At 50.1% G+C, this 11,553-nt stretch overlaps 1 protein-coding gene across 1 annotated transcript; it reads right to left on the minus strand.

Annotated features, from left to right (window-relative positions):
* Nucleotides 1–1,572: 1,572 nt before the first annotated feature.
* On the minus strand, nucleotides 1,573–11,129 carry LOC140417145 (CD99 antigen-like protein 2). Its single transcript, XM_072501181.1, has 2 exons — nucleotides 11,000–11,129; nucleotides 1,573–2,527 (listed from the first exon to the last, which is right to left on the minus strand). The coding sequence occupies exons 1-2, from the start codon at nucleotides 11,127–11,129 to the stop codon at nucleotides 1,866–1,868; spliced, it is 792 nt and encodes a 263-aa protein (XP_072357282.1). The 3' UTR covers nucleotides 1,573–1,865.
* Nucleotides 11,130–11,553: the final 424 nt, after the last annotated feature.

An 11,553-nucleotide genomic window follows, 5' to 3' on the forward strand; every position in this document is an offset into this window, starting at 1 on the left:
CGGTAGAAGGTCACAAAGGCCTTGTTGACCCTTTCTAGCATGGCTACTGTTGATGCCCCTAACCTGAGCTATTTCCCTCATGGCTGCCTGCTTTCTCAGCTGGTGACCCAGCAGGCGGCTGGCTTTGTCTCCACATTGGTAGTGGAGCTGGTGCACTGTTTTCTCCATAGAGAGCAGTCAAAGTCCATTTGTAGCTTCCCCACCGCCAATAGCTCTACCGTCGGGGCCGTGCCGTATTACCAGTCCAGCTCCAGTATGGAATTGACTAGCTCTTGCCTTGCCGCCCTCTCCTTCCTAACTCTGTGCACCTTCTATGCCATAATTCCGCCCCTTACCACTGCCTTCAGTGCCTCCCAGAACATGGAGGGTGAGAACTCCCCATTTTGGTTGTTGGTAATGTACCTGTCTATGGCCTGTGATATCCGTTCACAGAATGCTAGAAGGGCAGTGTCCAGCCTCCATGGGGGGCATTAAGCCCGGCCCATCTCCAACCTCTCATTCACGCCTTATGGAGCGTGGTTGGAGATTAGAATAATAATAATCTTTATTATTGTCACAAGTAGGCTTGCAATAACCCTGCAATGAAGTTACTGTGAAAAGCCCCCAGTCGCCATACTCCGGCGCCTGTTTGGGTATACGGAGGGAGAATTCAGAATGTCCAATTCACCCAATTAGCAATTTTTTCAGGACGAGTAAGAGGAAACCGGAGCACCTGGAGGAAATCGCAGACACTGGGAGAACGTGCAGACTCTGCAAAGACAGTGACCCAAGCCGGAAATCAAACCCAGGTCTCTGGCACTGTGAAGCAACAGTGTTAACCACTGTGCTACCATTTTTTTAAAACATTTTGTCCCCTTTATTTTAAACTCAATTTATACACTGTTACTTGGGAGTGCTTCTTACAATCATATCAACTCTGTGCAAAATGATTGTGCAAATACAGTATAAAAACGTGAGTGAACATTTCCTGAATTACTGCATTTGATGTTTGAATCCTGCAGGTTGGGTATGGAGGTCGTACAGTAGGAAAGAAACAGATTAAAATAACCTGCACGGGCATGCATTACAAATTCCTCCCCACTACCAATTCATTTAACGGAGGTCCCACTACACAGAGCACCCCCTCCCACCCCGTCCTGCCCCCCTCTCCAATTAGCAACCAACGTCTCCAAACCAATCGGGAAAATCTATTGGGAGGGGGCAGGAGGAGAACAAAATAATTCTCTCTTTTAAAAAATAAATTCCCCAACAAGTTTCTATTCAATTACCAGAGCATAAAATGTACAGCACTACAAGTCTTACAAAAACACTATCCAAACTTTCTGAACATCATTTATCAGCAATGATAACTAGGTAAAAACACTAGATTTTCTTAGTGCGCAGTTAGAAAACGAATCCATGCCTACAACTATTCCAAGTTGCAAAACTTTTTAAAATCCAGCACTTCACTGCACTTTAGGCTCGCTCCATATCAGGCCATTCATTTTTCCACAATCTAATATGGATTTTCAGCAGAGCGATGCATTGATTTTTTTTTTAAAAAGGAGCAGTGACATTCAAAATTTAAATGCTAAATTACAGGCGTGACAGCGAGATGGTGCCTGAGTTACTCTCTCAATTTGGTGCTGTATAAAAGGCAACTTCTGACACTTTTTGTAACTTCTTCCCCAGAAAAAAGGACTTTAGGTTGAGTTTCGCCTTTAAAAGTAAGGGTGTAGGTCAACCCACATTAGAAAAACAATTAAAAAATCAAAAACAAATCTGAACACGAAAGATAAAAAGAGTGCACAAGAAACAAATCTCGAGGATGATGGTTTCTGGTCGGACAAGTGTTTGCTTCCAGTTTGTTCTCCAGCCGCTGCTTGCTAGTTACTCCCAGCAGGCTGTGATTTCAGAAGAGGATTGTAGGACTGGGGATCCTCTCGCTGGCCATGAACATTCTCCTGCTTGTTGCCCTGCTCAGCCGAGTTCCCTGACATGGAGAAACACAGTTTCTTCTTTTGGTAAAGGACGTAACTAGATACGGCACCTCCCAAAGCCAGCAGCACACCCGAGATGATACCAGCGAGGGTACCTTTGCCACCATCTTGATCACTTGCCTGGCCACTGTCTTGACCACTTGCCCGGCCACGATCTTTAGCATTGGGCCCGTCAGGGTTGTAAGAATCGCCGGCAGCATGTACGAGATCGTCATCCTCTAACTGACGATCTGGATCACCCTTGGGTGGCTGCTTAGGACGCTTTGTTGGAGTATATTTGTCTTCACCAATAATGGCATCATTCAAATCCAATTCATCAGGATTGCTATTCGGTTTCTTTGGATGCACGGGGTCTTTGGGATCACTAAAATCCAAATCAATACCAGGAAAATTAGGATCCACAGCTGGGGGTGGAGGTTTAGCAGGAGGATCTTCTTTGAAAGCAGCACTCAGGTCAAAGCCATCATCCCCAGTGTCATTAACACCCAGCGTTGCAGCAGCTTTGGTTCCAACAAAGACGAAAGCCAGCCCTTTAGTTTTTAAGTTTTCTTTAAAAGATAAAAGTTTTCCTTCTCTCAGGTGAGCAGAAAGCCCGGGCCAAACAGCTTGTCCTCTCAAATCAAATCAGTGGTTGGCTTCTGCCAGAGAAAACTCTTCAAAAAATTGTATTTCTTTTGACAAAGCACCTATTTATAGACTGACTGGGTATCTGCCTGCTGGGATTAAAAAGCCCCACTGTGCGACCATGAGTATTCCGTTTCCACTATTCCTGGAAGCATCGCTTTCCCCAATAAGAAGAAGTCGATCCTGGTGCATAACTTGTGCACCTGGGAGAAGAAGGAAAACTCTTTCTCTCCTGGGTGTGTGAACCTCCATGGATCCACTGCCCCATCTGCTCCAGAACAAGCCCAGTCCCATCCTCATGTTTGATTTTTCCCCCCCCCCCAATTTGGGGTGTGATCTGTCTGTCCATGGGCTTGGTACGCAGTTCAAGCCCCCCCCCAACCCCCCCATGATGAATTGGTGTGATAGTTATAAGGGACTCTATAGTAAGGCGCACAGATAGGCTCTTCTGTGATGGGAAAGAGACTCCAGGGTGGTATGTTGATTCCCTGGTACCAGGGAAAAGGATATCTCTGAACAAACACAGGACATCCTGAAGGGGGAGGGGGACCAGACAGAGGTTGTCGTACACATAGGTACAAATGACATAGGCAGGAAGAGTGATGAGGTCCTGCAGAAGGAGTTCAGGGAGTTAGGCAATAAGCTAAAAAGCAGGACCTCTCGGGTTATAATCTCAGGATTACACCCTGTGCCACGTGCCAGTGAGGTGAGAAATAGGAGGATAGTGCATCTAAATTTGTGAGCCTAAACTGGTGGTGTAGGAGGGAGGGTTTCAGATATCTGGACCACTGTGATCTCTTCCAGGGCAGGTGTGACCTATACAAGAAAGATGGGTTGCATCTAAACTGGTGGGATATCAATATTCTGGCTGGGAGCTTTGCTAGAGTCTCTTGGGAGGATTTAAATATGGCAGGGGAGCAGGAATCTGAGCGCTAACTCAGAAGGTGTAATAACTGAAGGAGAAATAGAGAACAAAAATAAGAGAAAAACATCATCCTGTCTGCTCAAACACAATGGTTAGAAGTGTATTTACTTCAGAAGTATAATGGGTAAGGCAGACAAACTTATTAGTACTTGGAATTATGATGTTGTGGCTATCACAGAATCATGGTTAAAGGAAGGGCAGTATTGGCAGCTGAAAGTTGGAGGATATAGATGCTTCAGGAGAGATAGAGGGGGATGTAAAAGGGGTGGGGAAGTAGCATTACTGGTAAAGGAGAATATTATAGCCATACTGTGGGAGGACACCTTGAGGGTTCATACAATAAGGCAATCTGGGTAGAGCTCAGGAATAAGAAGGGGGCAGTCACAATGTTGGGCGTTTATTACAGGCCACCCCAACTGCCAGCGAGAGATAGAGGAGCAAATAGGTAGAAAGATTTTGGACAGGTTCCAAAGTAACAGAGTTGTTGTGGTAGGGGATTTTAATTTCCCCTATATTGACTGGGACTCACTTAGTTCTAGGGGCTTGGAAGGGGTAAAGTTTGTAAGCTGTATCCAGGAAGCCTTCTTGATGTAATATGTAGATAGTCCAACTAGGGAAGGGGCAGTACTGGATCTGATATTGGGGAATGAGCCAGGAGTACAAAGAAAGAAGGAAGGTACTGAAGTGGGAAATTAGGAGGGCTAGGAGGGGTCATGAAAAGTGGTTGAGATTTCAGTAGGGGAACATTTTGGGAGTAGTGACCAAAATTCCATACGTTTTAAGGTACTTTTGGACAGGGATGTGGGTAACCCTCGAATTAAGATGCTAAATTGGGGAAAGTTACGAAAACATTAGACAGGAATTGAAGAATTTGGATTGGGTGCGGCTGTTGGATAGCAAATCAACATCGGACATCTAGGAGTCTTGCACGCGACAGTTGATTAGGATTCAGGAAAGTCACGTTCCTGAGTGAAAGAAGGATAAGTATGGGAAGTTTAGGGAACCTTGGATAACGAGGGATCATAGAATCATAGAATTTACAGTGCAGTAGGAGGCCATTCGGCCCATCGAGTCTGCACTGGCCCTTACAAAGAGCACCCTACTCAAGCCCATGTATTTAGCACATCCCCGTAACCCCCACATAACCTTTTTGGACACTAAGGGCAATTTAGCATGGCCAATCCACCTAACCCGCACATCTTTGGACTGTGAGAGAAAACGGGAGCACCCTGAGGAAACCCACACAGACACGGGAAGAACGTGCAGACTCCGCACAGACAGTGACCCAGCTGGGAATCGAACCTGGGACCCTGGAGCTGTGAAGCAATTGTGCTAACCACCATGCTACCATGCTACCCAGATATTATGAACGTCGTCAAAAAGAAATAGGAGACTTTTGTACGGTGTAGAAGGGTGGGGACAGTCGAAACCCTTGAGGAGTATAAAGAAAGTAGGAAGGTACTGAAGTGGGAAATTAGGAGTGCTAGGAGGGGTCATGGAAAGTCCTTGTAGGATTAAGGTGAATCCTAAAGCTTTTTATTAATATGTAAGAAGCAAGAGGGCGGACAGAGAAAGGATTGGACCCCTTAGGAACAGTGGGGGGAATCTATGTGTTGAGCCAGAAGAAATGGACGAGGTACTAAATGAGTACTTTGCATCAGTGTTCACCAAAGAAAGAGACTTTGTGGAAGATAATTCTTGGGTAGGATGTGTGGACAGTCTGGATCAGGTTAACATCAAAAAGGAGGAGATACTGGGTCTTTTAAAAGATATTAATGTAGATTAGTCTCCTGGACCGGATGGGATTTACCCCAGAATACTGAGGGAAGCAAGGGAGGAAATTGTATCCTCCTCTATATCGGAGAGACCAAACACAGACTGGGTGATCGCTTTGCTGAGCATCTTCGGTCTGTGCACTTTCAGGAGTCCGACCTTCCCGTTGCTTGCCATTTAAACACAAGATCCTGCTCCCATGCCCACATGTCTGTCCTTGGCCAGCTGAAATGTTCCAGTAAAGTTCAACGCAAGCTGGAGGAACAACATCTCGGGCGTCATTCTCCGACCCCCCAGCGGGTCGGAGAATGGCCGTTGGCCGCCGTGAATCCCGCCCCCGCCGTTTGCCGAAGTCTCCGTTACTGGATATTCGGCGGGGGCGGGAATCGGGCCGCGCCGGTTGACGGGACCCCCCGCTCGATTCTCCGGCACGGATGGGCCGAAGTCCCGCCGATAAATTGCCTGTCCCGCCGGCGTAAATTAGAGTACCTATTTACCGGCGGGACAAGGCGGCGTGGGCGGGCTCCGGGGTCCTGGGGGGGGGCGCGGGGCAATCTGACCCCGGGAGGTGTCCCCACGGTGGCCAGGCCCGCAATCGGGGCCCACCGATCCGTGGGCGGGCCTGTGCCGTGGGGGCACTCTTTCCCTTCCGCCTCCGCCATGGTCTCCACCATGGCGGAGGCGGAAGAGACTCTCCCCACTGCGCATGCGCGGGAAACTGTCAGCGGCCGCTGACGCTCCCGCGCATGCGCCGCCCCGACATGTCATTTCCGCGCCAGCTGGCGGGGCAACAAAGGCCGTTTCCGCCAGCTGGCGGGGCGGAAATCCCTCTGGCGCCGGCCTAGCCCCTCAATGTTGGGGCTCGGCCCCCAAAGATGCGGAGCATTCCGCACCTTTGGGGCGGCGCGATGCCCGTCTGATTGGCGCCGTTTTGGGCGCCAGTCGGCGGACATCGCGCCGTTTGGGGAGAATTTCGCCCCTCATCTTTCAGCTATGCACACTACAGCCCTCCGGCCTCAACATCGAATTCAACAACTTCAGATGATTTGCTACACCCCACCTCAACCCATTTGTTTTCATCACATTTCATTTTAGCTGCCTTTTACCATTTCTTTCTTTCTTGTCTTACTTTATATATTTCCCCCCCTATCTTATCCCCCTTTCCTTACCTTTTCTCCCCTTTGCTTCCCCTTCCCCTCCCCCCATATCTACATCTGTCACAGTTTACCCGCTGATGTTAGTTTCTCTGCTGTTTGGCCTTTCACATCTTTTGTTCTCTCTGGGAACTGCCACTAGCACTCTTTCCCCTTGGTTTCTGTGGCTATTAGCACTCAGTTCCCTTGGTTTCTGTTGATGACTCATTATGACTCATCTTTCATTTTCTCATGCCACAGTATAAATATTACCCACTTTCTAGGTCTTTTAGCTTTGACAAAGGGTCATCTGGACTTGAAACGTTAGCTCTTTTCTCTCCCTGCAGATGCTGCCAGGCCTGCTGAGATTTTCCAGCATTTTCTCTTTTGTTTCAGATTCCAGCATCCGCAGTAATTTGCTTTTATCTTTGTATCCTCATTGGCTACAGGCGAGATCCCAGAGGACTGGAGAATAACTAATGTGGTACCGCTGTTTAAGAAAGGTTACAGGGATAATTCTGGAAACTATAGGCACCCGGTGAGCCTCACGTCGGTAGTCGGTAAATTATTGGAGAGAATCCTCAGGGACAGGATTTATACCCATTTGGAAACAAATGGACTCATAAGCGACAGATAGCTCGGTTTCTGTGAAGGGGAGGTCGTGTCTCACTAACTTGATCGAGTTTTTTTGTTTACATGGACTTCAGTAAAGCCTTTGACAAGGTGCATCATGGCAGACTGATACCAAAGGTGAAGTCGCACGGGATCAGAGGTGAGGTGGTAAGATGGATACAGAACTGGCTTGGTCACAGAAGGCAAAGAGTGGCAGTAGAAGGGTGTTTTTCTGAATGGAAAGTTGTGACTAGTGGTGTTCCACAGGGATCTGTGCTGGGGCCTCTGTTGTTTGTAGTATACATAAAATTTTTGGAGCAAATGTAGCTGGTCTGATTAGTAAGTTCACGGATGACACTAAGTTTGATGGAGTGGCAGATAGTGTTGAGGATTGTCAGAAGATACAACACGAAATGGGGCAAAATTCTCCGGAAACGGCGCGATGTCCGCCGACTGGCGCCCAAAACTGCGCAAATCAGACGGGCATCGCGCCGCCCCAAAGGTGCGGAATGCTCCGCATCTTTGGGGGCCGAGCCCCAACCTTGAGGGGCTAGGTCGGCGCCGGACGAATTTCCGCCCCGCCAGCTGGCGGAAAAGGCCTTTGGTGCCCCGCCAGCTGGCGCGGAAATGACATCTCCGGGCGGCGCATGCGCGGGAGCGTCAGCGGCCGCTGACAGCTTCCCAAGCATGCGCAGTGGAGGGAGTCTCTTCCGCCTCTGCCATGGTGGAGACCGTGGGGGAGGCGGAAGGGAAAGAGTGCCCCCACGGCACAGGCCCGCCCGCGGATCGGTGGGCCTCGATCGCGGGCCAGGCCACCGTGGGGGCACCCCCCGGGGCCAGATCACCCCGCGCCCCCCCAGGACCCCGGAGCCCGCCCGTTCCGCTGGTAAGGTAGGTGGTTTAATTTACGCCGGCGGGACAGGCATTTTAGCGGCGGGACTTCGGCCCATCCGGGCCGGAGAATCGCGCGGGGGGGGTCCCGCCAACCGGCGCAGCGCGATTCCCGCCCCCGCCGAATATCCGGTGCCGGAGACTTCGGCAACCGGCGGGGGCGGGATTCACGCCAGCCCCCGGCGATTCTCCGACCCGGGGGGGGGGGGGGGGTGGAGAATTTCGCCCATAGGTTGGAGACTTGGGCAGAGAAATGGCAAATGGAGTTTAATCTGGACAAATGTGAGGTAATGCATTTTGGTAGGTCCAACATAGGGGTAAAATATACCTTAAATGGCAAAACTCTTGGGAATATAGAAAGTCAGAAAGACCTGGGCGTGCATGTCCACAGATCTTTGAAGGTGGCAACACAAGTGGACAATGTAGTCAAGACAGCATACGGAATGCTTGCCTTCACTGGACGGGGCATCGAGTATAAAAATTGGCAAGTCATGCTACAGTTGTATAGAACCTTGATAAGGCCACATTTGGAATATTGCGCACAATTCTGGTCGCCACACCACCAGAGGATGTGGAAGCTTTGGAGAGGGTGCAGAGGAGGTTTACCAGGATGTTGCCAGGTCTGGAGGGGGTTAGCTGTGTGGAGAGGATGAATAGACTTGGGCTGTTTTCATTAGAAAGACGGGGGTTGAGGGCTGACCTGATAGAGCTCTACAAGATTATGAGGGGCATGGATAGAGTGGATGGGTAGGCACTCTTTCCCAGGGCGGAGGGGTCAGTCACCAGAAGGCATATGTTTCAGGTCCGTGGGGCAAAGCTTAGAGATGTGCGAGGCATTACACAGAGGGTGGTGAGTGCCTGGAATGCGTTGCCAGGGGAGGTTGTGGAAGCAGATACATTCACTGCATTCAAAAGACATCTTGACAAACACATGGATAGGATGGGTATAGAGGGATAAGGCACCAGGAAGTGCTGAGGGTTTTGGCAAAGTATCATGACCGGTACAGGCTTGGAGGGCCGAAGGGCCTGTTCCTGTGCTGTATTCTTCTTTGTTCTTTGTTCTATGTTGGGAGTTTCTGCCACAGTCTTTTTCATAAATTCCGTGGCATCCCAGTTGGGAGCATACAAGTTTATAAGGACCACAGGTGCCCCTTCTAGGACGCCACTAACCATGACGTACCGTTCCCCTTGGCCCGTAACCATCTTTGTTGCTGTGAATACTGTCCTCTTATTGAGCAGTATGGCCACGCCCCTAGGCCTTGTCCTGTAACACAAATTTTAAGTCTGTCCCACCTAGCTCTTTCTTACCCGCAATTGGTCCTTCTCCCTCAGGTGGCTCTCCTGGAGGAAGACTATGTTGGCTTTCATACTTTTCAGGTGGGCGAAGACTGGATCTTTTCACTGGGCTGTTAAGTCCCCTGACATTTAAGGTGACTATTCTGATGGGGGATTTCTGTCCCCCCGCCTTCCTGCAGGATCGACCATACTTACCTTGTGGATACGCTCCTGCACTCCAGGGTTCCTGTTTGTTAGGGAGCTATCCAAGATTACCGTTATTACCATACTCACCATGAAGCCAGGCCTCTGTGCTCTGGGGTTCCTGTTTGTCCCGGGGCCACCCAAGATAACTGCCATTTATGGGTCGCCATGTGGATGTGCCCCTGCATTCCAGGGTGTCCATTTGTTTGGGGGTCCTCCAAAGTGACTGTTTGTGGTGTTACTTGGTGCTATATGTGATCTGTCATAGCCAGCCTTGTGCCCTACCCTCCCCCTCCCCTGTCCCTCAGCTTTCCTCCTGGGTCTTTCTCACCCTCACCATCCTCTCCACACCTGCGCGTTCCCCCCTCCCCACTTTTCCCCCTCTGTTTACCCCACCCATCACCCCCGCTTCGAATGTTCTCTCCCCCTGTTGCCAGGCACCCTCACCCCATTGGGAAATGTGACACGCCCCCCCCGCCCCTCCCCCGCCCTTCGCTCGTTCTTCCCTGTACTAGTTCATCCGCTAGTGTGGTGGCCCCTCTCGGGACCGCTCTATATCTCCCCCTGACATATACGTGTCTCTTCCTGCCATCCTATGCGTGTCTCTTCCTCCTGTCCTTCCTCATCACCCCCTTCTGCGTTCTACTTTCACCCCCTCCTTTCTGAGGCTCAGCGTCAGAACCGAAGATGAGGCGATGCAGTCCCGCGCAATTAGTCTCTCCATGTTTGGTTGACTGATACATTGAGGTGCTGGTTCATTGTTGGTTACGTTGCCTTCCCAGCCCATGCTTGTGGACGAATTCATCTGCATGCGCTGGTTGTGAAATAGTACTCCCTGCCCTGGAACATCATCCGAGCACTGCTGCTTCACAGCACCAGATTCCCGACTTGGGTCACTGTCTGTGCAGAGTCTGCACGTTTTCCCCGTGCCTGTGTGGGTTTCCTCCGGTTGCTCCGGTTTCCTCTCCACAAGTCCCGAAAGATGTGTTGTTAGGTGAATTGGACACTCTGAATTCTCCCTTAGTTTACCCGAACAGGCGCCGGAGTGTGGCGACTAGGGGATTTTCACAAGAACTTCATTGCAGTGTTAATGTAAGCCTACTTGTGACACTAATAAAGATTATTATTAGCTTGGCGGGATACAGCAGCCCGAAACGGACATTGTTCTTATAAAGAGCCGCCTTGGCTTTGTTAAATTCTGTCTGGCACTTGGCCAGGTCTGCCCAATGTCTTGGCACACCTGGATCGCGTGTCCCTCCCAATTACAGGACCTTGTATGTCTTGCCCAGTTTAAAATCTTTTCCCAATCTTGGTACAGCTGCAGTTTTGCAATGATGGCCTGTGACTGTTCCCTGGCTCTGTCCACTCCTGGAAGTTTGGGGAAGTTTTTCCTTCCAACCAGTTTGCCCAGCAGCTCGGCCACGTACTCTAGAGGGTTCCTGCCCTCTGTTCCCTCCGGGATGCCCACAATGCATAGGTATTGGCGGTGCAATCGATTTTCTTGGTCCTCAACCTTCCCCCTTAGTGTGCCTTGTGTCACTACCAACCTAGCCATCTCGTCGCCAGTCAGGCGACCCGATCACTCTGGTCGGTCACGGCCTTTTTCATCTCTGCGATCGTCGCTTCTTGCATCTCTAGCTGCCTTTCCGTCTTTTCTAACGCCACTTGCAGGGTGACCAGCGCCTCCGCCACCTCAACTATCATCATCGCCATCATTTCCTGTTAGATGACATCCTTGAGCTCTTGGAGTTCCTGCATTAGGAATTCCCTCCATTCGTTCATCGGGAGGTAGCCCGGCATATGATCCGGCGGTTCTTCTCACTCGGGTGTGGCCGGGACCTCGTCGCCCCATGTGTTTGCCACCACCTCAGTCTTTTTCTCCTGGCTCTTACTGCCTTTGCTGTCTCTTCGGCCCCTAAGGTTGCTGGTACTTGGCATGTCTCTTTCTTGTGGTGTGTTGGGGTACGGGAGGTACCGGATTTAGCAGACTATTTTGATTTAAAAGTGCCTACATTCGAGTTTCCAAGAGGAGAGCCACTTTTCGTGTGTCCGCTCAGCACATCCCTTCACTCGGAAGTCCTCTATGATTTATTCTGACCAAACTGTCATGAAAGAATAAATCTTGTAACAATGTAAT

The sequence above is a fragment of the Scyliorhinus torazame genome, chromosome 1, assembly GCF_047496885.1.
Source record: "Scyliorhinus torazame isolate Kashiwa2021f chromosome 1, sScyTor2.1, whole genome shotgun sequence".
In the NCBI taxonomy this organism is placed as follows: Eukaryota; Metazoa; Chordata; class Chondrichthyes; order Carcharhiniformes; family Scyliorhinidae; genus Scyliorhinus; species Scyliorhinus torazame.